A 27,634-nucleotide genomic window follows, 5' to 3' on the forward strand; every position below is an offset into this window, starting at 1 on the left:
GGAATAGTATCTGGCACAAAGTAGGGCTCAGTATCTTCTAGTTCTCATTATTAAAATTCCAGAGAGATTTAACTGACCTCTATGCCACAATCTAGCATGCAATCTTAGACTAGTGCATGATCTACAAAGTGGGGTAAGGCATGTAAAAAGTCTATTATAGACAAGTACTTGGTGTATAGTAAGCCCTCCATAAGTACTAGAAATTGTTGTTGAAAATTATTGCCTCAGGGGAAAAATATAAATTATTCTGCAAACCTGGCCTAATTATCCTGACCATCAACCCACACCCAACAGATAGTTCCAAGTTCTTCTACTATTCGTTTGTATAAGTCCCAGTTCTTCTCCCTCAAGCTGGTACAAGCTGGGATGTCTCAGTTGTAATGAAATAATCATTATGTGTGTATTGTTTAATACCTGTCTCCCTAAAAGAGTGTACACTCCATGACAGCAGGGACCATATTTACCTTGCTCACTGCTAAATCCCAACCACTTAACACAGTGCCTAGTCACTAAGTAAATAGTCATTGAATGGATCAATGAGTGAATGAATAAATGTGTGAATTAGTCAGCAAATATTATCATACACATGACTAGTATTGTGCCTCACATGTAAATAAGTACTGAATGAATGTCTGTGCAACTGAATTGTCAGTAGCTTTCATTATAATAAAAGTTTCTAAAGAAAATTGGTTATTTCCTTATAGTTACCCATTACTTTTAAAAAATGTTATTTAATGATAAAATCAGCAGAAGAACAGGCTGCCCGTGTACAGTCTTTTATTGTCAGTCTTGCCTTTCAAAACAAAACTACTAGGCACAAAATAGGCACTCAAAATAGCTCTTTGAATGGAAAATTCTAACCATGCCCTTGACATTGTCATCATTTCCTTGACTCGCCATTGTTAAGGAACAAACAAAATTACCAGGGGAAAAAGAACATAAAGCTCTTTAAAATGCAAAAAAAATTTTCTGTATTATTTATTTCTTCTCTTTTATTAGTTATACACAAATCTCCAGACTCACATTTTTAAAAAGGATTTGTGTATCTGTAATTTTAAAAGGAACAAAAATTAATGTCCTTGGAAGTAAGTTGTAAGATGGAATTGTTATAGCAAATATTTGTTTCCATGAAGTATCTTTGGATTCTTGACAGCCTTTTAGTCTTTATATGTGAAAAAAGGAGCTAGCTATATTTTCAATTTGTCTTCCTCAATCACCTTGAGGGCAATACATCTTTTTTTCAACTATACTATCAAAAAGCTAAAGACAAAATGTAGGTAATTAGCTCTTCCACATGGATTGTCAAAGAGATTAACAGTGAAGTAACAGTAAAGCCCCACACCAAGGAAGGATACAGAGTCCAAGCTAATTAACAAAACTGACAACAAATTACATCTTCTTCATGCTCTTCCTTCATCCTTTCCCCTACCTCTCTTGCCTTGAATAACCATTGTCCCATATATTTGGTTTATCATTTCCTTGATTTTTTCTAAATATGCTTTTATCACAAATGTATGAATTCCTTAAAATACACTGTTTTGCTTTGAATTTTTTTACATTCACACAATGGATTCATGCTGTAATCTTCTGGGACTGATCTTTTTCACTTAGTGTTGCTGAGAGTCATCCATGTTATTCCATGTCATCCTAGTTCGTATGATTCACACTATACAATATTCCATTGTGTAAACATTCCACAATTTATTTACCCATTTTCTTGTCAACATTTGGGTTATTTTCAATTTTTGCTACAATGCCTCTAAGAACATTCTTGTACATATCTCCTGGTGTCGTTGTGGAGGAGTTCTTTAGGAATGTACTTAAAGTTGCTTGTCTTAGAGCCTGTAAACCTTCAAGTATACAAAGTAATAGCAAACTGTTTCCCAAAGTGAGTATATCAATTTGCATTCCCACAAGCAATGAATAAGTGATCTTACTGATCTACATTTGCTCCGACACTTGGTTTTACCAGACCCCTTTTTTTTTTGACAAGTTTTTATTGACGTTTTAATACTCATGCTATTTGTACATTCACATGGTCTCATTCTGTTACTAAAAAATAAAAGAGGGTTATGCATGACCCCAATGATGAGAGTGTTTCATAAACCAGAGATTGTAGTTCATTTAATTTTGTGTATTTAAGGTCCAGGGGAGGGGTTCTGGGAGAAGTAGATAGGGAATCCTAGCCCTGGTAAAGCCCTCAAAGATAGCTTCTGAAAAATATCTTGAAGGGAAGGGCAGAAAACCTTGGAATACAATGTGTCCCTATTACACAGTACACAGCTCATTCCTCTCCTTTCCAGACTCATCTCTTTTACTCAGAGAGGTAGCAGATCCAAGGTAATTGTACCTCGGACATTTTTGAGTCCTTTGAAAGAAAGATGGTGAAAGCTCACCATGCCCTTGTTACCAGATCTGACAGCAATATCATGCAACTGTGGTGGCAACATCTCAGGAACCGCTCAGGTGAAACACTCACCTGAGATTATATTTTCTCCTAGGATACGGCATTGGTCTCCCTCCCAACTCTCCCTTGACCTCCAATATATCCGAGCTAATAAGTCAATACAAGTCACATGGATTTATGGACGTGCTACATGACAAGTGGTACAAGGTGGTTCCCTGTGGCAAGAGAAGTTTCGCTGTCACTGAGGTAAGGGAAAAACTGCTAATAATATTGATGCTTTGTACAGCTTTACCTTGAAGAACATGAGGAAATACTGTCATATGTGTTTTGTAGCCAATAATCCAGGCTATTACATCTCCTAAGACTAACCATGATATTTAGATTACTCCTAATTTCACGTGAAGGATGCCCATTCTATAGGAATTTTCAGTAAGACAAGTTTGTCTTGGATTTAACTATGATGCTATTTTGGTGAGTAAATGTCTGGACTTCTATTTTTTCCCTGTATGTTACATCCACAACTGCAGAAGAAATGCTGTTCTGCATTACAACAACAGTATCTGAGATTGACATTAACAGTGTTTGGTTTAACTGTTAATTGCTGGTCATTATGTGGACTTCAAAATATTCTCAAGATCTAACTTCCCAGTGGTCCAGTGATGAATCCTGCTTAGAGAGATAGACATTACCTTATAACTGGTAATTCTTAGATAATCCTAGATTTTTTAAACTGAAAACAACCAATTGCCTTGTTTTACAGATGGGAAACTAATATCCAGAGATCCTAAGTGATTTGCCCAAGGCACACAAACAGTCAGAATCTACATCTTTCTCTTCCAATGCTCTGCCTTTATGATGTAATTAGAAAGAAACCTGCAAAGTGAGCCAGAAATTGGATGATTAAGATAGGAGACCAAAAGGTGTAACAAAGGCCACAGGCTCCCATATTTAAAAGAGAAGCCAAATAAAGCAGTACAAGGTCAGCGTGACATTTAAAAAAAAATCTAAAACCAACAATAATGACTTCAATTAGCCTCTCTTTGCCAACAACTTTCAAATTTGTATTTCAACACCAACTCTTCTTCTGGGCTCCAGAACCATATATCTACCTTCCTATTTAACATCTCCCCCTGAATATTTTACAAGCATCTCACATCTAACTTGTCAAAACTGAACCCTGATCTTCTCTCCCAAATCTGCTTTTCTTCCTGTGCTTCACATCTTGGATAATGGCACCTCTGTCGATCGAGTTTCTCATTCCAGAAACTGGCAGGGATCCTTAATGCCTCCCACATCTCACCTTCTGCATCCATCAACAAACCATATCTTTTCCTTCTATAAAATATGTCTCAAATATGCCCATTTATTGCCATCTCCACTGTCATCACTCTAGTCCAAGCCATCATCCCTCACCTGGACCACCGCAAAAGTCTCCTGACTGGTCTATTTTCGTGCCTGCCTTTCTCCAATTTGTTTTCCACATGGCAGATCACTCTCCTACTTAGAAGCCTGCAGTGGCTTCCCGTGTTAATTAGGGAACAATCTGAGATGCTGAACATGGCCTGCAATGCCCTGCAGGACTTGACCCTGCCTACTTCTTCAGCCGCAGCTTGTGCCACTTTCCTCCTGGCTCATTACAGCCTCACCACAATGGTCATTTCAGATGGAGATACGACAGTGGCTTTCCTGCCTTGAGGTCTTGACACATGCTGTTGCCTCCTCCTTCCCAGACACTCTTCCTCTCCCCACCCCAACATTTACCCAGCTAATGCCTTCTCGTTATAAACTCCCAGGTGAAACCTCCCTTCTTCAGAGCCTGGCTGTAGTCCCTGATGCAATCTGAATCATATCTCCCTTTGTAATCTCATATTATATCTTATTAAGAAGATGGTCATTGAGTGAAGATTTAAAGGAAGCAAAGAGGAAAATAAAAAATTAGGGAACTAGCATGCTTTGTTTCTTACCATGTGACAAAAACTGTATTAGGGACATTAACTCATTGGTTCTCACTACAACCCTGTAAGGCAAGCATTTTTATATTTGTTTGGAGATATTTGCATAGCTTTTCCTAAAAGAAATAAAATCGGGCTTACACTGGTCAGCTGAATTAATTCAACCAAGAAAATAAACAAACCAATTGCTTAAATTGCGCAAAGCAACAATCATTTGGCATTTCCTATCATTTGTTGTGACCACGGTTAAGTCAAGCAAAAATCTCCAAGTGATTCAAAGTTGACAGCTAGACATTGGACAAGACAAAGGGCGCCTCCCTGTCATGCCCTCAAAGCCAGCAATACAGAATGATGTGCACCTCCCTGATCAAAAGTGCACCTCTGGGCTGTGCCACTTCAGAGGACCATCAGACCAAGACGTCAGCTGGATGGACTGCCTGGCTCCCAGGGCAAGCCTCTGAGGGTGCAGGGCTCTTCAGACGCAGAACCTAACTCCACCTGGGCACAAAGAGGGGAACATACTTTTGGAGACTAACAAGCACTAACATAAATCTGTGGATTCCAGTGTGAAAATATCTAACACAAAGCATGATAAATTTGAAGCCATACATTTCCAGACTTGCATCTTGGCTCTACCAAGTAAAAACTGAGTGACTTAACTGCTCTTAAGTCTGAGTTTCTTCATCCATGAATGGATATGATAAAACCTGACTTGCCATTTTGTTCTAAGAATAAGAGATCACTTATGGAAAGACAGAGTAAAAAAAAAACTGGCATAGTAAATAATAGAAATATTAATACTTCCTCTCCTTCCATCAGGAGAATTTCCTGGAGTTCATAGATATCTCCAGGTATCCTCCTGCAGCTCTTTTCAGAGGTGAGGAAACCTTCCCAGAAACTCTCCAGTAGATTTTCTCATATTTATTGGCCAAAATTGTGTCATCTGTCCGTGTCTAAGCCAATCAATGGTGAGAGGAATGAGATCACTGTGATAGGTCAGTCAGTCATGACTCATCCCCCAGGACTGATAAGGGGGCAGCCTGAAATACATGGTCCCATAGAGAAGACCTAAATGAAAGCAGGGTTCCCTTAGGAAGGAGAAGACAGGAGAATGGATGCTAAATAGGCAACCAACCCCTTCTTCTACACCCTCTCCCATCCTACCACTTCTAGGCAATGAGGTTTTTGGATTTAATCACCTGCAAGAGCCCTCCCAGCTTTGATATAGTGATTATGGTCTTTCCTGTATGTCATCCTGAGAAGAGCATATCTAATATATTTACAGTATAGCATAATGGTTGAAAGCATGGGTTTTGGAGACAGTTATAGGTTTGAATGCTACCACCTATGTGATACAAGGCATGTTACTTGGCCATTCTGAGCCTCAGCTTCTGCAAATTGAGGTGATAATGTCTAATTTATAGGATTGTGGTAAAAATTAAGGCAGATACTGCTTGTAAAATATTGAGCCTATACCCAAATATAGTAACTACAAAGTAACTTATATCCTTAAAGATGATGAGGTTTCACCATAACTATTCCAGGGCTATATGGATTTATCAATAATTTCAAACAAAACCAAATTAAGTGTGGACAAGAAAGAAGACAGATTTTGAAAAACAAGCATAATCAGCAAAGCCATAAACTATTCAGATGATGCATGCAAAACACACCACATCTTTTTTCAACCATGGCTTTTAATGGGACAAATTCAGGAGAGAGGTGTTTGGGAAATTCTGGATATAGTGAGCTGGAAGCAGATGGATAAGAGGCTGATATCAGGATCAAGTTATGGTTGTTGAGACAACCCTGGGCCCACTTTCCAGGTCAACTGAATTTGGAAGGGAATGAGAGGTAGGAATGAGGAGAATGGAAGAGAGGTGTACCCTTAATTGGAACTTCAGAGACAGAAATAAAGGAAGATTCTGATAACATCTGTGTGTGTAGAGATAGGGGGGCCACCTGCAGCCTCAGAAAATGTTAAGAACACACACTTGTCTCTCAGTGATGGCGGTCTGCACTACAGCACATGCTGGTCTGTGCAGTAACAAGCTGCTATGCAGTGATGCTCACCTGTGTATATTTAAACAGCAGTGCATATACTTGTGCACTTATTGGCATGTTTGTCTTGAACAACCTAAGGCAGAATTTCAGGGTGTCACCCTCACAGAATCCAAAGGTACAATGTAATTAAATGAAACTCATCTTCAGCTCATTGGCTGAGCTTGGTCTCCTCTGTGAAGGCCCTCTGCTTGCTAGATTTTCTTTCACTCAATCCATGAGTCTCCACCTGCTGTTTTTGGGGAGTTATCTTTCTCCCAATAAAGGTCAGAAGAAGGAGGCATGCTTGTTAGTACTTTGCTTGCCATCCCTTTTGCCTCAACTGTCATACACTGCTGGGCTATTAGTGTGAAGAAAGTAGGACTGGACTTGAAATCAGACAAGCCATATTTGAAGCCTGCCTCTACTATCCACTTGCCTTGGGAAAATCACTAACTCACCTCAGTCTCAGCTTCTTCATCTCTTCAGTAACTTCTTGTGAAGAGTTTTCAATTGGTGGTTTAATGAGCTCCTCCCTCCTCCATTCTTCCCAGCGGCAGGGGTGCAGAGTGCAGCAGAGCACAGCAGAAGCAGGTGTGTTCTGTACCTCTCCTGACAGGTGCTCTTGAGGAAGACATTCCTCTGACCTCCCATTTTCCAAGTACTGTCCTAGTCCATATATGTTCACACAAAGTAATTAAACAATTAATTTCACTCTGAAAAAAAAATCCTCATTTGGCTAATGAATAATATAGTATATTACGTGGTAACATGACATGAAAGATGCTTTTTCTCCACCTGTTGCTCACAGTTGGACATTAATACTTGGTCCCCTGTGAGAACCTTGATCTATTCACCTCCCATCTCTTGGCAACCCCAGAGCTGTCTAGTGCAATCTCTCTGGAGGATAAACTCACTTTTTTTTTTAATCCTAGGGCTTTATCTGCTCCCAGAGTCATCTAGGAAATTGCACGTCCAATTCTGCAGACCTGACTCCAGCAATTTTCAGGGAGGAATTTTAAATTGACCTCAGATGTTTCTTCACGATCCCCCTAGTACAGCTGTGCCTCTGCCCACAGTAGACTCGTTGTCGATCAATTCCACAGGGGAAAACACATGGCAGGCTTTAAATTTCCTTCATTTTCCTCTGACTCAGCAAAAAAACGTAATTTTTTTTTTTTTTTTTGAGTCACTGACCGAATTTAAGGGTTCCAGGACAACCGTTTTGTGAAATCTGTTATTTACAAACCAGGAAAGGAAGGCAGCAGATCACAGCTTAGCAAAATCCCAAAATTCTTCAAGGAATTATTAAGATATATGATGATACCTCTTTTTGAAAGTCTCCTTTAAATTTTGGGTTGAATAATGTGACTTTTAATCAACTGGGAATAGTCAAGAAGGAAGGAGAAACAGTTTGGTCAGGGAATGAGTAGCTAAGGAGAGTTTTCAAGAAAATCTTTGCAGAGGTACGGTTTAAAGAAACCAACAGAAATAGTGCAATCTCTCAGGGCAGGTAAATGAAGGAGCCATTATCTCACCTTAGCTCAAAGAAAAAAATGGAGAGAGCCACTCCTAGAACCCAGGGAGGCACAGGAGGGCATTCTAATAGGAGCTGTAGCCTTTGGTTAGGGACATGGCCATGCCACAGTGACCTGCTGAGAGAGATCCCAGAAGTAAGTGCCTGACCTCAGTCTCCTCTGGCTCTCCATCTTCCGCCACTGCCTTAAGCCAAGGAAGCCTGTCAATGTGGTCCACAGAGGACCTCCCCAGGGCACAAACTGGGATGGGGAGAGGTAGAAAGTGGATCTGGAAGGGCAAAAGAATGTCCAGAACAGCCCCTCATGGCAGGTGAAGGTGGGGATGGGGCCAGCTAAAGGAAAGCACCTGCAGCCTGACCATCTAGAATGTGCAGCTTCTGTACCTTCAGACAGAGGTCCAGCCTGCAGGGAGGGAGATCATGTCTTGCACTAATCAGGAAGGAGGGAGAAGGATAACCAGGCCACAGGAATGACCTTGGTCTTGGGCATCAGAGTATCCTTGCTCTGTCATTACTGTGAGGAGGCATTTTATGTCCTTGGGAAAGTTACTGAATCTCTGTGAGCCTCAGCTGAATCCATATCTTGCTGGGGTTTTACAAGATTTTCTGCCTCTAAATCCATGGGTCTCCTTGTGTCGTTACTGAGTGTTTAGGGAAACAAAGATGTACTAAGCAAGAGGTTGAACATTGCAGTGGAGGGAGCTCTATTTCAGGAATCCAGAGACCTCAATCACATAGGCTAGGGAAAAGTAAAAGTAAATTTTTAAACAGTCTAAAAATAAATCATTATGGTTTTCAGTGTTTTTTAATTAATATTAAGGAAAATGCACATTAGGAAACTTTGCTCCATTCCATCCATGACCTCACCTCCAACTTGACCCTCACACAATCCCTGAATTTACTCAATCCTTGACCTCACCCCAGTCCTGGCACTCAGCCCCAACCTGACCTTTAATTGATTCTTGATCTTACCTATCCTTGGCATCCCCCATTCCTGAACTTCATCCAGTAATGGATGGGGCCATGGAGCAGGGGTGGAGTGAAGATGTTTGTGAAGCTCATTATTAGGTAATTTTTTTAAGCTGAAGTGTAAATGGTTTGTTTTTAGGACCGCCACTGTAGAAGTGCAAACATAAAAACAACCATGGTGTCCAAATATCCACATGTAAAAGGTACAGCAAAACATCATGAACACATTAGGACCTGGTGGCACAGTAGTAAAAATCTGCCTGCCAATGCAGGGGACACAGGTTCAAGCCCTGGTCCAGAAAGATCCCATGGACTGAGGAGCAACTAAGCCCATGTGCCACAACTACTGAGCCCTAGTGCCACAATTACTGAAGCCCACATGCCTAGAGCCCATGCTCCCCAACAAGAGAGGCCACCATAGTGAGAAGCCCGCGCACTGCAACAAAGAGCAGCCCCTGCTCTCCCAAACTAAAGAAAGCCCATGTTCAGCAACAAAGACCCAACACAGCCAAAAATAAATAAATAAATTTATTTTTAAAAAATCATGAACACAAATTATCCTCCTCTGCAAAATGGAGAGAAGGATATTTGATGATTCCGTTTGGTATAAGGAACAGAGGTAATGTATATAAAAGTGTCTGATAGGTAGTAGGTAGTTATCATATTTGTCCTGACTCTGCCATGAACCGAGTGACCTTCAGCAAATCAACTAAGTTCTCTGAAGCCTGTTAAGATCGAGCCATGCAGCATGTCTGGCTTAGAGAGTGCTGTGGTTCTCAAGCAGGTACATGTAGAGGGATCCTGCGATAACTAGCTGCAGATCTAAATCCTGGGACACAGAGGACAATGCACTGACTGGTCTCCAGAGTGGGCTCTCCATCCCTGACCACTGCCCCAGACCACCAAAATGTGCATCTAGTGTGAAACCTATTAATATTTGTCACTGAGAAAATGGAGCTTTCTCTTGGCAGACCCATTCTTCCCTCTGTTAATTTTTTGTGGGGAGGAGGAATGGGTTAGTCAACTATACACTGAAAGCCAAAGAAATCACTCAAGTTACATCAAGAAGCTTCAATACCTGTCAATTTTCTTTGCAATTTATCTTTAAAGACCCAAACGGAATGGTATGGGAGTGGGGGAGGGGTGAGTTTTAATGCAATCTTTTTTGCTCTTGACAACTAGGTCACATCTCCACAGCCTCCTGCACCTCTCTCATCCCTACTCCTTCCTATTTCAATTTAAAATGTCACTGTCTGCTATTCAACCTGATGAAAGTTATGGCTCGGCGAGGAGAGTTAATGACTGTAGATTGCTTTAAATTGAAAACCTGTGTAAGTCAAGAACCACCTTGACAGCTGAGTGCTTCCCTTGGAATAGCTTAAGTAATTAAGTTTAATATTTAAGCCAAGCATAAGGTCAGATGGAACCTATCCAGGTAGCGCTTTCTGGAAACCTGAAGAAACACAAAGCTGTACGTGTGTCCTTTTGTGTTGTGGAGTGGAACTGCACACGAAGAAAGAGAGCCCAGTCTCAGAAAGTCCTCATCTTCTCTTACTCCACTACCAGAACAAATTCACTCATTCATTCATTCATCCACTTATCTCTCAGCAAACATGTCTTGAATCCCTGAGCACCAGCTCCACACCAGGTGCAGCTGATGCGGAGATGAATACAGAGCTCACAGGCAGGTGGAGACAGATTTGTGAAGAAACCCCTTAGACCATGCCCCACAGGGGCAGCAGTAGAAGATGCAATGTGGAACGGTGACATAGGCAAGCCCATGATTCACTCACGGAAGAGCAGGAAGGGATCAGAGAAGGCTTTCTGGAGGAGGGAATCCCCGGTAAAGTGAAGCAAGACACCACGGCATGAAATTATAAGCAATGCAATTTGGTCCCACCCTCCAGAAACATCACACCCAACCACACTGGATGGACAGGATCCAGGTCCTTTGAGTGGTGTCCTCCTCGGAGATTCTAAAATTATAGGCAGCCACCTTCTCCGGCCCACTTGTTATGCAGCCACAGCTAGACCCAGGAGTAAATTATAGGTCTTTGACTTTTCCTGTGTTCTGCTTTGTAGCCCACCATTATCTCCACGAGGGCAGGGACATCCTTTCTAGTCTCCATATGGAAGACAGTCTGGAATAATGGAAAGAATTTCAGTTCTAGAAGTGGACATACTAGGGTTTGACTCCTGGCTCCATCACTGTGTCTGTGCAAGCTGTGAAGCTTCTAAAACTTCACATCCTCACCCCAAAAATGGGGATAATAATAGAGTCTGCTTGTAAGTAATAAAATATATTTAATGAGGTAGTTTATGAAGAACACCTAGTTTTACAAATGTTCCCTTCTCCTTCCCTGAGTATAGAGCTATGTTCATAGAAGACAAAATACTTGATAAATATTAAGCACATGCAAAAAATTACTCCTGGACCCATCTCCAAAAAAGCAGAAGCATCTTATAATTCCAACATAAATGTTCTTTTATATTACATTACTTACATGTTATAGAACTGAAGACTTTTGGGGGGAGTACTTGAGAAATACATGATTCTGGAATTTTCTGTTTTGCAATGTGCTGGATTAACTAGTATTTACAGTATCATGTTATTCCTTTTGTCCAACTCAACTTCTAGGTTTAAGTGGGAAAACATGAAGGTGGCTTATACAAACCATTAGCCTGAACTCAAAACGGATCTTTAAAGAAACAACAGTAGCTATTTTCTTTACATGTGGTCAATGGTATTTCAAAGTCGGGTTGCTGGGTGCATAAGCTAGAGACCTACAATTCTCTAGTCTTGTTTTCTCCTCATCCCATATCATCACAAAGTTAGGGCTGCTTCTCTGTTGCTCTCTGGTTAGTATAAATGACAGAAGTTTAAATTCTGATACAGTGAAAATTAATTCCAACAAGTGCCCCCCTTCACCCTTGCTAATGGCCAAGTAAACAGATAACAGGGAATAAGGGTCTTCTCTTTTATATACCAGAGATGCTTGGGCATCAGTTATACCCATGACCACATACTGTTAATAGTCTTTGCTTTTCCCCTGGTTGAATTCAGTGAACTCATGAATATTTATGAAATGTTATTTACTATGCAACTAAAAGGTGTGAACAGTGCTCAAACTGATTAGGACTATTGTGAAAGACGGTCTTCCTTCCACTTTGTTAGATTTCCATACACTGAAATCTGTGAGGGCATCACATGAAACGGGACTCCTCCCTAATTATTCCCAGAGCTAAACAGTTACCTCCAGACTCTGAGGATTCCAGCTTGAAAAAAAAAAAAAAAGTATGGAAATGGGTGAACATTGCCATCTAGTGGCTGTAATGTGAAGTGTCACAAAATATCAGAAAACCATCTTTTTTATTTCTCACAGATGGTATTAACCAAGTCTAAGAATGTGAGAAATTGCCCTGACATTTCCTCTGAAGACACTTCCTGCCATGCAGCCGTGGGAGTTGGACAGGAAGCCAGCATTGTCAGGAGGTGCAAGGCAGGGAGCCCTGGAGCCCTTACACACAATGTGTGAGCCCTTCATTACACAGTAGAGGTGGTTTCCTGGAACATCCAAGCACAGGGCTGGTCAGCCAGAGAAGCCAGTGCAATCACATTTGGAGTCTCACCTTTGCTTCCTTCCCCTGTCCTCCTGTCCAGTAAGACTTCACGCCTAGTGTTATGGGTTGAATTTGTGTCCATCAAAAAGATTTGTTGAAGTCCAAGGAGCTAACCCCTTGGTATGTCAGAATAGGGCCTGGTTTGAAAATAGGGTCATTGAAGATGAGATTAAACAGTCATACTGTAGTAAAGAGAGTCCCTAATCCAACATGACTGGTGTCCCTATAAGAAGACAACTGGCATGCAATGACAGAGACACAGAGAGAGAACACCATGTGACCACGAAGGCAGAGGGTGGCTTTATGCATCTTCAGGCTAAGGAACACCAAACATTGCTGGCAAACTATCAGAAACTGGGAATAAGCAAAGAAGGATTCCTCTACAGGTTTCAGAGGGAACATGGCCCTGCCAACATCCTGATTTCAAATGTCTAGTTTCTAGAACCAGGAGACAATAAATTTCTGTTGAAAGCACCACTCAGTTTGTGGTACTTGTCATGGCAGCCCTAGCAAATGAATACACCTCATCTTTCACCTCTAGTGCCTCTCTCATCCTAGCTCAGGCTCTCATGTTCCAAACAAACATGAATAGTTATCATTGTTTGTAGGGGGAGAGCCTGGCAGCTGACCTTTCACAATGCCAGATTGATCTTTCTAGAATATAATTCTGATTAGGCCACTCATCTGTGCTTTCCCATCATAGAGAAACCAAGTGTCTTCAGCCAAACATTCAAAACTCCCCTTGACCTGGCTCCTTTCAGCTCACTGTCTGAAATTTTGCTCAAGTATTTCCGTCACATTAAACTAATTGCTGGTATCTGTGCCTACTCCCTTTCCCACTTCTGTGGTTGTGGTATTTGCCCCCCTTGTCTTCATCAGAATCAAACAGTACTTTTGAGGGAAAAAAAAAAAAATCTTCCTCCATTTGTCCCCAGAAAGAATTCTAGGAAGTTCTCAATGATTTCTCCATTCTCTGAATCCTAATAGCTCTTTGCCTTTACCTCTCTAATGACATCTTTCTTTTTCCATCTTGTGCTATCATTAATCACAATCTCTAATGCCTCAATTCACTCAGCAGTCACTAAGCTTTCTAAGTAGGGACCATCTCTGAATGCCGTCAGGGCTTTATATATGAAAACATAATTGGATAAATGATGCCCTTAAAGGAATGATTGAGTAAATGTTGCCCTTTCTTCAGTGTCAAGTGCATGGTCAGATCATCTCTTCACTTCATCTAATACCATGCTCTCCCTTGACCTCCCTGTTCTGGCCACACTGGCCTTTAACTTCGTCCTGCTTGATATGTTCCTCCTGCCCTGCTGCCTCTGCACACGCAGGTGCTTCTTCCTGGAACATGCATCCCTGCCCAAACATACACTTAACTTCTCTCTGAGATTTCAGCTCAATCATCGCTTCCCCAATAAAGGTTTTGTTACTCTCTCTGACTAGGTCAAATTCCTATTGTGTTACTTCTCATCTGTGACACTCACCACACATGCCCCTGTATATTTACGGGCATGATTATTTGGTTAATAGGCATCTTCCCTGCAAATGGTAATCTCCACGCGGACAGAGACCGCTGGGAACGTATTTGCCTTAGGTCACTACCGTATGCCTCTCATATTGCAGGTGCTCAATAAATATTTGTGTAGAAAACAAATGAGTAGTTGAGTATACCTGCATGTGGATATATGCAAATAGTCTATTAGGATTAGAATTTCCTAAATAAATCTCCAGTAGGCAATAATTATAATATCTACCATATTTGTACCTACTATGTGCTAGGCACTGAGTCTAATACTTTATGCATTCGATCTAATTAAATCTGAACATTTTGCTATAAGTTAGCAATTGTATCATTTTACACATGAGCAAACAGTGGCTCAGATAAGTAACTCTGCCCAAGATCACAGAGTTGTTAAATAGCAAAACTATGATTGAAAAACCATATATTCCAAAGCTCGTGTTAAACACGATCCCAGAATTATAAAAGAAAATCAAGCATATTACTCCTGACGCTTTTGAATATACATGATAAACATAAAAGACTGAGCAAATAGTGATACATCCTTAAAGCTACGCCACTTACTAAACTGTAGATTTCTCAAGGGGCTGTCTTATTCACCACAGAAAACTCCATTATCTGGCACAGGGCCTGGCCCATAGGAGGTGCTCAATATATGTGTGTTAAGTGGATTTTTTATTATTGAAGTAGAGTTGACTTACAATATTAGTGTCAGGTGTACAACGGGGATTCACTATTTGTATAGATTATACTCCATATAAAGATATTATAAAATATTGGCCATATTTTCCCTGTGCTGTACATTACATCCTTATAGCTTATTCATCTTATATCTAGTAGCACCTCTTAATCCCCTTCTCCTCTCTTGCCCCTCCACCCACCCCTCTTCTCAACAGGAACCAACTACTTTGTTCTCTGTATCTGTGAGTCGGTTTCTGTATTATAATATTCATTCGTTTGTTTTATTTTTTAGATTCCACATATAAGTGAAAACAAACTGTATTTGTCTTTCTCCATCTGACTTATTTTGCTTAGCACAATACCCTCCAGGTCCATCCATGTTGTTACAATATTTGTTAAATGGATTTAAACTTTAAACAAGGTTTTTCACATCCAAGGAAGATAAAACACATAGAGACAGAGTCAAATTTCCGCTTTGGAAAAAGCAAATAAAGGAGTAGAAAGGGAAAAGTAAGGAGACAGGGTATACAATGTCTTGAGCCCCTAATGTGTGCTGGTGTGCTGTTTTAGTTTTTTGTTGGTTTGCTTTTTAAATTTTAGATGTTATCCCACTTAAACCTATAATAGCATTATTTGACACCATCATATTATTTCTGAGTTGCAGGTGAGAACTCTGATGCTCATGAAAGGTTTTAAACTCAGGGCGATGTGGTTCCACAGTCAGTCTACCCAGGGGCCACCTCCATACAAAGAGATGTTAAAGATAGTGGCCAGCAAAACCGCAGACAGGTGAAGGCTTCCACCTGTAAAGCTCCAGGAGTGACTGTGGGAATTATTCAGAAACCCATTCTCCTGACTAACTTGGAAAATGAAGCTTTATATGGGCCTCAATTCTCATTACTTCCGTTTCTATTTTATTTTCCATTGTCGGTTGTATTTGCATGTAACCCCTCACAGTCCTTTTTCTGAAAACTCTTGAGGAAAAAAAAATGGCTTACTGAAATGGAAGTGGTGTCAGGATCCTAATTTCTTCCTAAACAATCAGCCAATCTTTTTTTCTTTTTTTTTTTTCTTTTTTCATGTCTTTTTTTTTTTATTGGAATATAATTGCTTTACACTCTTGTACCAGTTTTTGAGGTGCACCAAGGTCAATCATCTGTATTTATACAAATATCCCCGTATCCCCACCCTCCCTCAACTCCCCCCCACCCTCCCCGTCCCAGTCCTCCAAGGCATCTTCCATCCTCGAGTTGAACTCCCTTTGTTATACAGCAACTTCCCACTGGCTATCTATTTCACAGTTGGTAGTAAATATATGTCTGTGCTACTCTATCCCTTCGTCTCAGCTTCCCCTTCACCCCCCACCCCCCCAAACCTCGAGATCTCCAGTCCATTCTCTGCATCTGCGTCCTTATTCTTGCCTTGTCACTGAGTTCATCAGTACCGTTTTTAGATTCCGTATACATGAGTTAGCATACAATATTTGTCTTTCTCTTTCTGACTTACTTCACTCCGTATGACAGACTCTAGGTCTATCCACCTCATTATATATAGCTCCATCTTGTTCCTTTTTATAGCTGAGTAATATTGCATTGTATATATATGCCACATCTTCTTTATCCATTCATTTGCTGATGGGCATTTAGGTTGCTTCCATGTTCTGGCTATTGTAAATAGTGCTGCAGTGAACATTATGGTACATGTTTCAGCCAATCTTTTTAACGTGCTTCCTGCAGTGAATGTCCCTCAACCCAAATCCCTCCAGAGTAATTAACAGAAAGAGTAACAAATAGTGTTTTCCATGGAAATGACTAAGAATGATTGCTGGAGAAAATTGAAACAATGCCTTTGAATCCCATTACAATGCTGAACTACAAAGTTTATGAAACGTGGAACAATGGGGAACTCGACTTCACATTGACAAAAATTTAAGATCCAGCATCACATTACCTCTTCTTTGTAGAGGCAGGAGTAAAGCAATTCTGATTGCACACTGAATTATTTCAAGGAAGTGGTACCATCTTTCTGGTGTCCTCTGTCTGACCATTGAATTAGTTAACTCTTAGGACAATATTTCTCCTACATAACGTTTCTGATTATTATCACCACTTTACAGATCAGGACACTGAGGCTGGGACAGCAACAGCTCCTCTAAGAGCTCACAGCTCATGGGGCAGAGCAGGGACTGGAACCTGGTCTATTTAATTATTATGCTTTCGCCACTGCTCCTCGATACCTCCTAATAACACACTGCATAGAGGAAGACACTTACTTACTTAAGAGTTTCCACGCTGATGACTCCTTCCTAAAAGACGACCATCAAGGCATTACTCTGGAGAAAGTCATGAGGACTCCACAGAGTACGAGTGAGGTCCATCACTGCATTCCTCAGGCCTGCGATGGAAAAATCTGCCATCAGCCCCCAAAGAACAGTGCCTAGAGGAGTTGAAGTTAATGCTGGCAGAGGGCTTAGAGCAGCAATTGGCATATTATACATGGTACACAAGGAGTGTTCATTAAATGAACACACATACACTTAAGTGCCTAGGCTGCCAGGTATTCTTTCTTTAAGCCTTCATCTCCACCAGCAGGGTAAACAGTAATAAAATTAGTAATAATAATAATAATGACATCACATTGGCTAGTAACAGCTTTAATCCTCATACAACTGTACAAAATAAATTATTATCCCCAATTTATAGATACGGAAAATTGACATTAAGCAACTTGTCCAAGTTGCTTACTGCTACTAAGTGGACAGTTAAGATTTGATTGTCCTATTGTTACCAAACACAAGTCTGTGTGCCCCACACACAGTGAGGCCAAGCAATACTAAAACATCAGAGTTTGGAGCAGAGAAAAGTTTATTGCAGGGCTATGCAAGGAGAAGGGTGGCCCATGCCTTAAAAGCCCCAAACTCCCCGAAAGCTTTCAGCAAAGCCCTTTTATAGGAAAGGTGAGGGAGGGGAGGGTGTGGTTAGTTTTTGCAAACTTCCTGGTGTCAGATCCTTCGTTCTTCAGGTCATGAAGTTCCTAAAAACCTCACCAAAACAAATGTTATTCTCTGTTCTGATAAGAAAGGGAAGGGGAGGCATTCGTCTCCATGCCTCCTTGTGGCTTTTAACACAACGAATTCCGCAAGCAAAATGATATCATTATCCCTCATTTTACTCCTTCAAGGGCCCAAGGCTCAACTTGCGTCCTCCGAGGCCCAGGCCCTGGCTAAGAGGAAGGGGTCCCTGCGGGGGCCGGGTACCATGCCTGGAAGCGTTGGTCCAGCACCCAGTCTGGGACCTCCCACCAGTGCCCAACCCGGTGAAAAGGCAGAGCTCAGCTGGCGGCACCCTCAGGGCCAGGTCCCCAGACCCTGCCCAGCCGTCATCACTGAGGGAGCCAGGCACCCAGGACCCAGCCGGCCCTCAGACTCCTCAGGCCCCCCAAATGAGGGCTGGGTCCCAAGGACTGCGACCCATGGTGACTGCCGCCTCCATTAGGTCTCCGAGGTGGGGATGGGGCAGAGGTTCGCTGCTGCCTTGAGGCCTGGAGCCGGCCAGTGGGTGGCCATGGCAGGGCTGGAGCTCTGCCTGTCCCTGGGCCCCCCAGCTCACCCTCCAGCCCGAGGCCAGAGGGCCTGCAGGGCCCCTGGGAGAAGACCGAGACCCGTCTCTCACCGCACTCTCTGCCACGAGGACCACTGCCTGGCTGACTGGTGGTGGGGCTGGACCTCTAACCGCCAACAGCTAACTCTCAAGCTAATGATCTCGCGCTAACCATCTCGGTCTCGCGCTAACCCTCCCAGTCTCGCGCTAACAGCCAGGCTGTTGGCTGTGCGCCCGCCCCGCCCCTGTTTTACGATTCTAAATTGTTTCCACGCTACCATGCTTCTTTCAGATCTAGATAATTCAGTCAGGATAATAATTCAGTCATCAAATATTTTAGCCTCTAAACCTTTCCTTTTCTTTTAAACTGTATAGATCTCATGGTATGGTATTCCATGGTTTTGTTGTGCCAGTTCCAGCATGGCTACCTTTAGGCTGATATTGTGGCTGAACTAAAGCTCGGAAAAAGTGCCAACCTTTTCTTAAATGAGGCAGTGTTTGCCCCCTTCAGTTTGATGTAGTGTCCTGGGAGTTCCCCAAGTCTGTTTGAATTGTATTGTTCTTGAACCAAATGTGCTTCGTATGCATCTGGAGTAACAGATGTGTTCCTAAAGGAAGAAGGAATAGTGGGGGGGGGGGGGGGGGCAAGGGTGAGATTCATCTTCAACAAAAAAGGACAAATCCAGCAGAAGCAAAGAGGGAAAGAGGGAGACAACCTAGGGGCCACTTTTACTCTCGAAACATGGAAAAGTCTTCTCAGGGCACATTGCAGCCATTCCCCAAAGTGATCTGCAGGACAGCCACCAGGCACTAGCCTGACAAAGATAAGGACTGGGTATGAGATGATGGATTTGAAGTACTGTAATAGGGTGACAGAGGCTATGGTCTTGGGACCTGTGTCTTCTTGAAAAGTGCCCTGAATTCAGCATTGTGTATTTTCCTCAGGAATACGTTACTGCCTGTAGATGATCCGTGTGAGAAATTCTGTGTGCTATCTGGGTGGTCTCTTACAAAGACCCTGAAACCCATGTTCTGAAAAAGGTCGGTGGCCACTATACCAGAAGGATGTCAATCCTGGCTTTCCCTCCCAGAGAAATTAGGAAAAACAGTTGACCTTTGAACTGCCAGCCGGTTAGGGGTGCTAACCCTCTGCTCGGTGGAAAATCCTTGTGTAATTTGTAGTCAGCCCTGGGTATCCTTTCTCAGTATCCGCGGTTCTGCCTCCGAGGATTCAGCCATCCACTGACCTTGTAGTACTGTAGTATCTACTGTTGAAAAGTACCTGCATGTAAGTGGACCCACAGAGTTGAAACCCATGTTGTTCAAGGGTGCACTGTTGATGTATATATGACATCAGCGCTTTTATGTATTGTCTCATCTAGTCCTTTCACTGGGCCTGCAAATAAGCATCAAGAGCTCCTGCTTGCAGTTCAGGCAGGCATTCAACATATATTAAGCACAGAGTGCATTTCAGACACTGTGCTGGGGCTACTGCTGTGATTAATACTGAAGTGGAGAAAAAATATATAGAGATGCGCTCCGTCGCCTTGGAGATTACTTTCCAAGGGAAGAAAGAAAAGTAAGGACATAAGAAGATTTATTAAAAATAAAATTTAAAAAAAAAAGAGATAAGGGTTAAGGTGCTAAGGAAGAAAGCGGGTATCTCTGCTCTTAACCTCTCCCAGGCATCCTCCCCAGATCTCCTCTCTCCTACTTATCTTCCTATCTTACCCCCTGCAAGTTCCCCGCCCCCACTCCTTCTTCTCCCCCAGCTATCCCGTCACTCATTCCAGCCACCCCACCCCCACCCCCACCCCCACCTCCCCACCCCTTGCTCCCAGCGCCGCCCATTTTCTCTCTTCTGGTCTGGCGAAGGGGTAGGGGAGTGGGAGGGGGGACGGGGGGATGGGGAGGGAGGAGGGGTCCTGCGACCCCGCCCCCCGCGGCCTCACACCCCACCTGGCGGTGCAACCGTCCCTCTCCGCCCCGCGTGCGCCCACCGCCCCTGCTCTGTCCCCTGACCCTATGAGCAGACTGACTCCACAATGGGAAATGAGGCCAGTTACCCGGTGGAAATGTGCTCCCACCTTGACCAAGACGAAATTAAACGGCTGGGCAAGCGGTTTAAAAAGCTGGACTTGGACAGCTCGGGCACTCTGAGCATGGAGGAGTTCACGTCCCTGCCGGAGCTGCAGGAGAACCCACTGGTGCAGCGAGTGATCGACGTCTTCGACACAGACGGCAATGGAGAGGTGGACTTCAGGGAATTCATCCTGGGGACCTCCCAGTTCAGTGTCAAGGGAGACAAGGAGCAGAAGCTGAAGTTTGCTTTCAGCATCTACGACATGGACAAAGACGGCTACATTTCCAACGGGGAGCTCTTTCAGGTGCTGAAGATGATGGTGGGGGACAACCTGAAAGACTGGCAGTTACAGCAAATCGTGGACAAAACCATCATCATCCTGGACAAGGATGGCGACGGGAAAATATCCTTCCAAGAATTCAGTGCTGTGGTCGGAAACCTGGAGGTCCACAAGAAGCTGGTAACAATGATGTGAGCTTTTATAAGAGCACCATCCAACAACGACTTTTTCTTTCCTCTCCATCTCTTTAAAGATCAGCTCAAGATGCCCAGCAACTGTCTCTCTGACCTACTGCAAAGTATTTCTCTTTATGAAGCAACATTTTCTAACACCAGCCTCTTGACCACCGCAGTGTTACTAATTCTTCCCCACTCAGTGATTCAGGGTAACTCCCTAAGTCGGGGAGAACAAGATGGAGGAGCATGGGGGGGAAAGGAAAAGAAATGGCTTTTATGGATGTATTTTTTCTGTGTTTTGATTCAGAGACCGAACTATAAAGAGTGAAGAAGAACTTTGAAAGTTCAAAAATAAGAAAATATACATCTTTACTTCTCGTGATTTTATATGTGGAAAAAAATTTCAAAAAAGCTGTTGGGTGAACTATTTTCATTTACTTGTAGTGTTCAGGCATCTTTTGATAGATTGTTAACTACTTATTGTAGCAACAGGGATGAGTATATTTCTCTTGGCTGAGCATCTTTTACTCATCTCTCTCTGGACAACAAAAGCCCATCTTTTCCTTTTGAAAGTTGCAGCCCACTCCCCATCATATATCCAGAAATCCCTGAACATGTCTTGAGGGTTAGGAATCCAGCTGGACTCCTCCTGTCTCATTGCTCCAGCTCCTGAACAGTTTCTGTTCAGGGCAGAAACTCAGGGCTCTTACAAGAAATGCTAAGACTGGATTAAATGCCCAGTCTATATTAGTCTCAGTGGAGGTGGGTTTTCAGGGTTGGCTGCCCACCCCACTATTAACTTCAGTTAAAGGGGCTTCCACTCAAACAGGGCAGAGAACTTCCTGGGAAGCTCTCTCACCCCCAGTACTCAGTTGAAGAGAATGGACCACATTCAGAGTCATTCTCCCCACAGGCAGAGGCAGTGAAGATGCCAGCTGCAGTGGACTCTCCCCAGGATGCTGAAGTAGTATTGCTCCTGGCACTCAAAAGATGCAGAGGTGGGCAGGTACACCTCTGCAGGAAGGGCAGATGCTGTCTAACACTATCAAAGCTTATTTTTGAAAATCAGACCTGGACCTGGAAGGGAAGGTGAGGGCTCTCTCATCCTGGGAAGCCTTTTCCCTAATATAAGAGTCAGCCCAGAGTCCCTCACACCCTAATAAACCTGCAGCCAAGGTGTGTGCTGGAGCCTGTTCATACTGGGCAAGAGCCAGAGCGTGCACATCCTTCTCCAACTCCATGTTCAGTGATGTCACGTCAATAGCTTGAAGTCAGCCATGGTGGGAGTAGTAAGTACATCACAGAAAAGAATAAAAAGTTATAGTTGTTTTGGTTCTGCTTATTTTGGAGAGCCAGTGTACCAGTAAGTACACTGCTGTCTGCACCCTAGATGTTACCAGCTCTCTGTGGTCCCACTTAATACTGTCAGTTCCCAGAGAACAAGCTGTCCTCAGAAGAGCTGGGACAGGACTGGTCACAGTGTCTGCCACTTCACATCAGGCCTGTTTCTCACAGTGGTCCACTCCCTGTGGAAGGTGCTTAAGGCTCTCAAAATACCAGGACAATGAGATATACTCTCCCTACATGTACTTAGCCAAGGGATAAAACCCAGGTGACTTTTCTCAGGACAGGAAAGATCTGTTTCAAGATTTATTATCTTTATATTTTGAAGAGGCTGGTGGCTAGTCTTCCCCGCCCCCATCCCCCCCCTACAAAAAAAAAGTGGGACAAGTAAATCCACAAATTTACGAGTAATTACTGTCAGAGCACCCATCTACCAAGGCACCCTGTCATATCTTTTATTTAATAAATTACTTATGAACCACAAAGAATAGGTATCCTTGCCCTTTGATTTCCTGCACAGTCCTAAAAAAATGTATTGATAATCAGTAAATGCTCCCAATCCTGTATTTATACGAGTCTTATCCCCATTTCAGGGTAATATAGGTCAAAGACTCAGACACACCTGGGTTTGGATTCAGTTACACCTGGGCTTTTATCATAGTCACTTACTAGCTGTGCGAGCAGAAGCATGTTACTTACCCTCTTTGTGCCATTTCTCCTAATTAAAGTGAGGATCCATCCCCAGGTTATTTTAAGGATTCAGAAAGATTAAACATGTAAAGCGCTAGAGCACAACACGTTCACTTGACTCATGTCCTTCCCTTTTGTCCTCTTGTACTAGGGCAATATATAAGGGAGAAGGAGGCCTATTGGTTCCTTTTGAATCTTTACTTGGTACTTAGCCACACCCACTCTCAGATTAGCTGGACATTTGTGTGATACTAATCCAGAAAGGAAACAATGGGAACTATGTCAAGGTTCTCCCCTCCACCTCATTTGCAGAGGGGACAACAGACTTCTTGACTGGGGAGAAAGTTTAAAAGAGAGAGACTCTCATTCTAGCCCAACCTGTTTGACTTTGTGGAGGAAACCTTGCATGAGAAATGTAAGCTTGTGTAATGCCAGCCAAGAGGACTTCTGAAAGATAGAAATTATTCGTATACATTATGTGTACATTTAATGTGCACATTAAAATATGGAAATTTTAAACAATTAGGACCAAGGGTTTGAAATGTGTTGGATTACATGTTCAAATTTAACAAGCGGGGAAAAATATTTCAGCTTCTGGAGTGGCTGGAATTCACAAGGTAATTGCTCGATTAATCTACCTAATATAGTTCCCAAGGCTTTGTGGCAGTGACCTTGAACTGTGAGCCTGTTTCTAGCTTCAGCAACTGGAAAGATCTGACTGTATGAATATTTGGGAAGAAAGATCACATTTACTTCCAAATTAGAACGCTTTGATTCTTTTCTTTGTTAATTGCCAACAAATCTAGTTCTGTACAGTTCCTTGGGGTGATAATAGTAGTCAATGCATATTGAACAGCTGTTCCAGGTCCTCTTACATTTGTTATATCATTTAATCATCATAACAACACTGTGGGGTGGGTGCTATCATCTCAGTTTTACAGATGATGCTATGGAGAGATCTAGAATCTTCTCCAAGGTATCCCAGCTGGTAAGTGGCAAAACATGTACTTGAACCAGACTCTGTGACCCCAAAGCCTGAGCTTTTTTCACTTCACTGCAATTGCCTCCTATTTTTATGTTTTCTGTATTTACCTGCCTCAAATTATTCCTGATAGTCTTATTAATGTAATCAAACCAAGCCTCAATTTTTACAGAAAGATGAATTGCTTGTCAAGGAGCAAGCAGCTCCTATCTCTTTGGTTCTATGCAATTGCAAAAAATAAAAAATTAAAATTAAAAATATTAGGCAAGGCAGTCTTAGGTCATCTTTCACCTTCATCTCATCTTGAGAAATAAGTGACAGTATTTAAACTGGTAAGAGCAACCACTATGCTTTGAGGCTGTAGACATCAGTAACACTATGTTGTTGTGAGTCCTATATTAATGGATTGTGTCTGCTCTCTACCATATGTTGCAATCCCCGAAACACTAGACACTTCTCTTTTTTTTTTTTTTTTTTGAAATGTAGGAAAAAATATGGCCTTAGCATAGTTGGTTTATTCTCCGTCTATCTTGCTTTAGAGGAATTCTCAAGGAAAAACCTTTAGGAATTTTTTTTTATTACAAATTCCATTCTTCACTTATGCTTATTGATTCTCTCTGTTAGGATTTAAAGTGAGTCATGAGTCTGGCTACTATGTTTTATCTATTTTGCATGCCTTGAAAAGGGAGAGGCTTGGATATTTTTTAAGAAAAGTTGGCATCATGATAAAGGAGTCAGGTCGCTAGACTGAGACTCAGAACTGGACCTCTCTCCTTTTGTATTAGCCGCAGTAGCTATTCCACTGGCTGGTGACTGTGTGAATAGCAGCTAACCATGCGTCAGCTTTAAAGCATTAGCTGATTCATAGTGAAAAACCGTAACACTGAAAGGACACGAGCAGCAATAAAAGCTATATAAATAAAGGATACAATCTGATAGCTCTTAGACTAAATGTGACCTACAAATAAATTGCTTTGTTATTAGTTTTTCATGGTGTTTGTTCTCACAATGTTTTGTGTATGTATGCGTGTATGTTGCCAATATTTTTTAAAATAGGACTTTAAGTAAAAATCAAAATTAGCATAAAGGAGTGCAGACCACCCGGGAATGGGAGTGGTCTTTTACGGGCTAACGTACATCAGCAACATGGGGCTGAAAGCAAAGTTTCAATAAAGAGAAAGCGATGTGTTCCACTCTTGGTAAAAAAATCTCAAGATGGACTGAAGTGTTCATTATTTTTCAAAAATAAACTAATTGGTCGTAAAACATCCCCAAACTGCTATTTTCTAACAACTGAACAATAGAAGAATTTCAAAACAAATAGAGCCATATAGAATTCAAACATTTGTATTTTAAAATCTAACAAAAAAAAGCTAACAGGAAAACTTAAAAATTGAGACATATATGTAATGTGTTAGGAAAGGTGTTAATAACTTTTTTCAGTATAAATTATGCATTTTCTGAAATGCATAATTGAGCAAATGATATAAATATATAATTCATACCTGGGGCAATAGGAAAAACAAACATGGAAAAGTACAAAAATTGAATAAATACAAATCAAAATACCTGAAACAGGAAAAAAAATGATTAGTTGTAAAACAGGGTTGGCGAGGATGTCAGCATCCCGTGCATTGGGGCATCTTGGGAATCATCAGGAATGGTTTTCACACTCTTGAGGACCATTTCACACATCACAAGGCACCAGAACAGTTATATGATCTGACTGGGTAATCCCACCCATTGCAATATATATTGCAAAGAAAGAATCAAAAATGATTTTTAAAACGCTATAGGCAAAAGATTTTTAATTGCAGCAATATTTATTTTATATATAGTAAGTAATATTAAACAACTGACAGTTTGCGAGTAAAGTCAATTATGATAAAATAATGGTTGATATATAAAACTATTAAAGTTAATAAATAACTGTATAAGTCCATAAATTTTTAGATTAAGTTTTTTAAAAAGCATAATTGTTGTATTAACATAGAGCTTACAACTCTGGAAGATATATATGCATGTGGTTGTAGTTCAGAAGAGACAATGAAGGATTGAAAGTAATTGTTTATACAGTAAAAGGATAATGGTTAATCACCTCAAATTTAATTTTTAGAAATATTTTTCTGAGTTGTTTTATTAATAAATTAAGATTTTTCAAAAGACTGCACAGTGGAGCTGATGTAGCACATTAAGCACCAGGTCCAAGGCTAAAAGATGGTTTCCCAAATCTAGAAGAGGCAGGGGCTCTGGGAGCACAAGGAACAGAAAGGGGGCATCTCCTGAGCAACCTGGGCAGTGCCAGGTTGAGGAGCCATTAAGCAGATTCCAGATTAGAAGAGACAGAGGCGCCAGAGCCCCCAGGGCCAGGGATGCAATGGGAAGTTCCTGCAGACCCTAATTTTACTGTCCGTCTAGATTATTTTCTTATCCAAATGTGTGAGCACTGTTAACTTTACTCATGCAGTGTCTCCCTAGATTTTGAAAATCATGTTTTGTTAAATGTGATCTTTCAGTCTTTCAGTCTTCATTGATGAGAAATTTCCAGATTCTACGGGGGAATACCTTCTTTCTCTCTTTTCATGATTGTTGTTACAATTTTTTAAAAATCCCAAATGATTACATCGCACAATCTTACCCCATTGTCTCCAGCCAGGCAAACTCTCACCCTCAGTTGTTGTCCTCGGTACCTCCGGAGCCCACACCTCATGCAGAGGGAGGTCTCCATCTTCTATCCCCCTCCACCTGCCCGGACAAAGGGCTATATGTACAGACAAAAGTGTGCCAAGTTTTACTGAGCTACTTGCTCTTCTGGCCAAAATAGTGGGATGGCAAAAAAAAAAAAAAGGAAATCAGGTCTTCAAAATTAGAAATAGCATTTACTTGCTCCTCATCCGGCTTCCAAGTGTCTAGGAGTCATTGATATCTCAGAAGCTCCACAACCTTTCTTTACCTCTCACTAAACCCATTATTCCTCCCCCACCTCAGCTCTCTCATTAAAGAAAAAAAATTATTTTGAACACCAGGATTTGGCTTTACAGACTTAGAGAGGAAATCATGCAAAGCTTAACACACCAGATCACTGAAAAACAAAATGATTTCTCCTGGTCATATTGCTCTGGGGGAAAGTACTTAATAGTTATTGGAAATCCTGAGAGTAATTATAACTAAGTTCTTTTTCAGGTATGTACTTCATTTAATAAGCATTTATTAGCACCTTCTATATACGAAGCCTCTGGAGACATGCAAAGAAAGATAAAGCCGCACCCTCTCAGAGAAATTTTTCTAGAATAGGCTCACCCATTCATTTCAGTGTTCTGCATGAGAAACAAAGTCTATCTGAAAAGAGGTTATATTGGCACCTCAGAGATAGAGGAATTTAATCCTTTAAGCAGTTTATAAGGTCAGATTCTTTGGTTGCAAGCAACAGATTAACATAAGCAAAGAAAAGGGGATTATCAAAAGACTGGGTAAATGCAATGTTTTGAAGTGTGAAGGAGAGGAACTGATGCCTCAGGAACCACAGAACTCTGGGATGTTTGTGGCAGGAAGTAGGGAACTCTGTCTGTGAGGCACTGACATTTGGAAATGACTTGGCTTCCAACCACTTTCAAAGTCAAGAGTCTCTGCTTCACATGCAAATTGGCTTACCTTGGGTCGCAAGCTTGGCCTCCTGTGACCAAGGAGTGGGGAGTCTGTGATTGGTAGATACACGGAAACCACGTGAAGCAGAGGAAAGCAATTCCCC

At 41.8% G+C, this 27,634-nt stretch overlaps 2 protein-coding genes across 2 annotated transcripts in view; both read left to right on the forward strand.

Moving 5' to 3' along the window:
- Positions 1–27,634, forward strand: part of GRIN3A (glutamate ionotropic receptor NMDA type subunit 3A) — a 152,302-nt gene that overhangs the window by 110,527 nt on the left and 14,141 nt on the right. The window contains exon 6 of the mRNA XM_057722448.1: positions 2,502–2,653. Coding sequence (XP_057578431.1) covers positions 2,502–2,653 — 152 coding nt within the window. The remainder of the gene's footprint in view (positions 1–2,501; positions 2,654–27,634) is intronic.
- PPP3R2 (protein phosphatase 3 regulatory subunit B, beta) lies at positions 20,357–21,241 on the forward strand. Its single transcript, XM_057722449.1, has one exon. The coding sequence runs from the start codon at positions 20,377–20,379 to the stop codon at positions 20,887–20,889; it is 513 nt and encodes a 170-aa protein (XP_057578432.1). The 5' UTR covers positions 20,357–20,376; the 3' UTR covers positions 20,890–21,241.

The sequence above is a fragment of the Hippopotamus amphibius genome, chromosome 2, assembly GCF_030028045.1.
Source record: "Hippopotamus amphibius kiboko isolate mHipAmp2 chromosome 2, mHipAmp2.hap2, whole genome shotgun sequence".
Classification (NCBI taxonomy): domain Eukaryota; kingdom Metazoa; phylum Chordata; class Mammalia; order Artiodactyla; family Hippopotamidae; genus Hippopotamus; species Hippopotamus amphibius.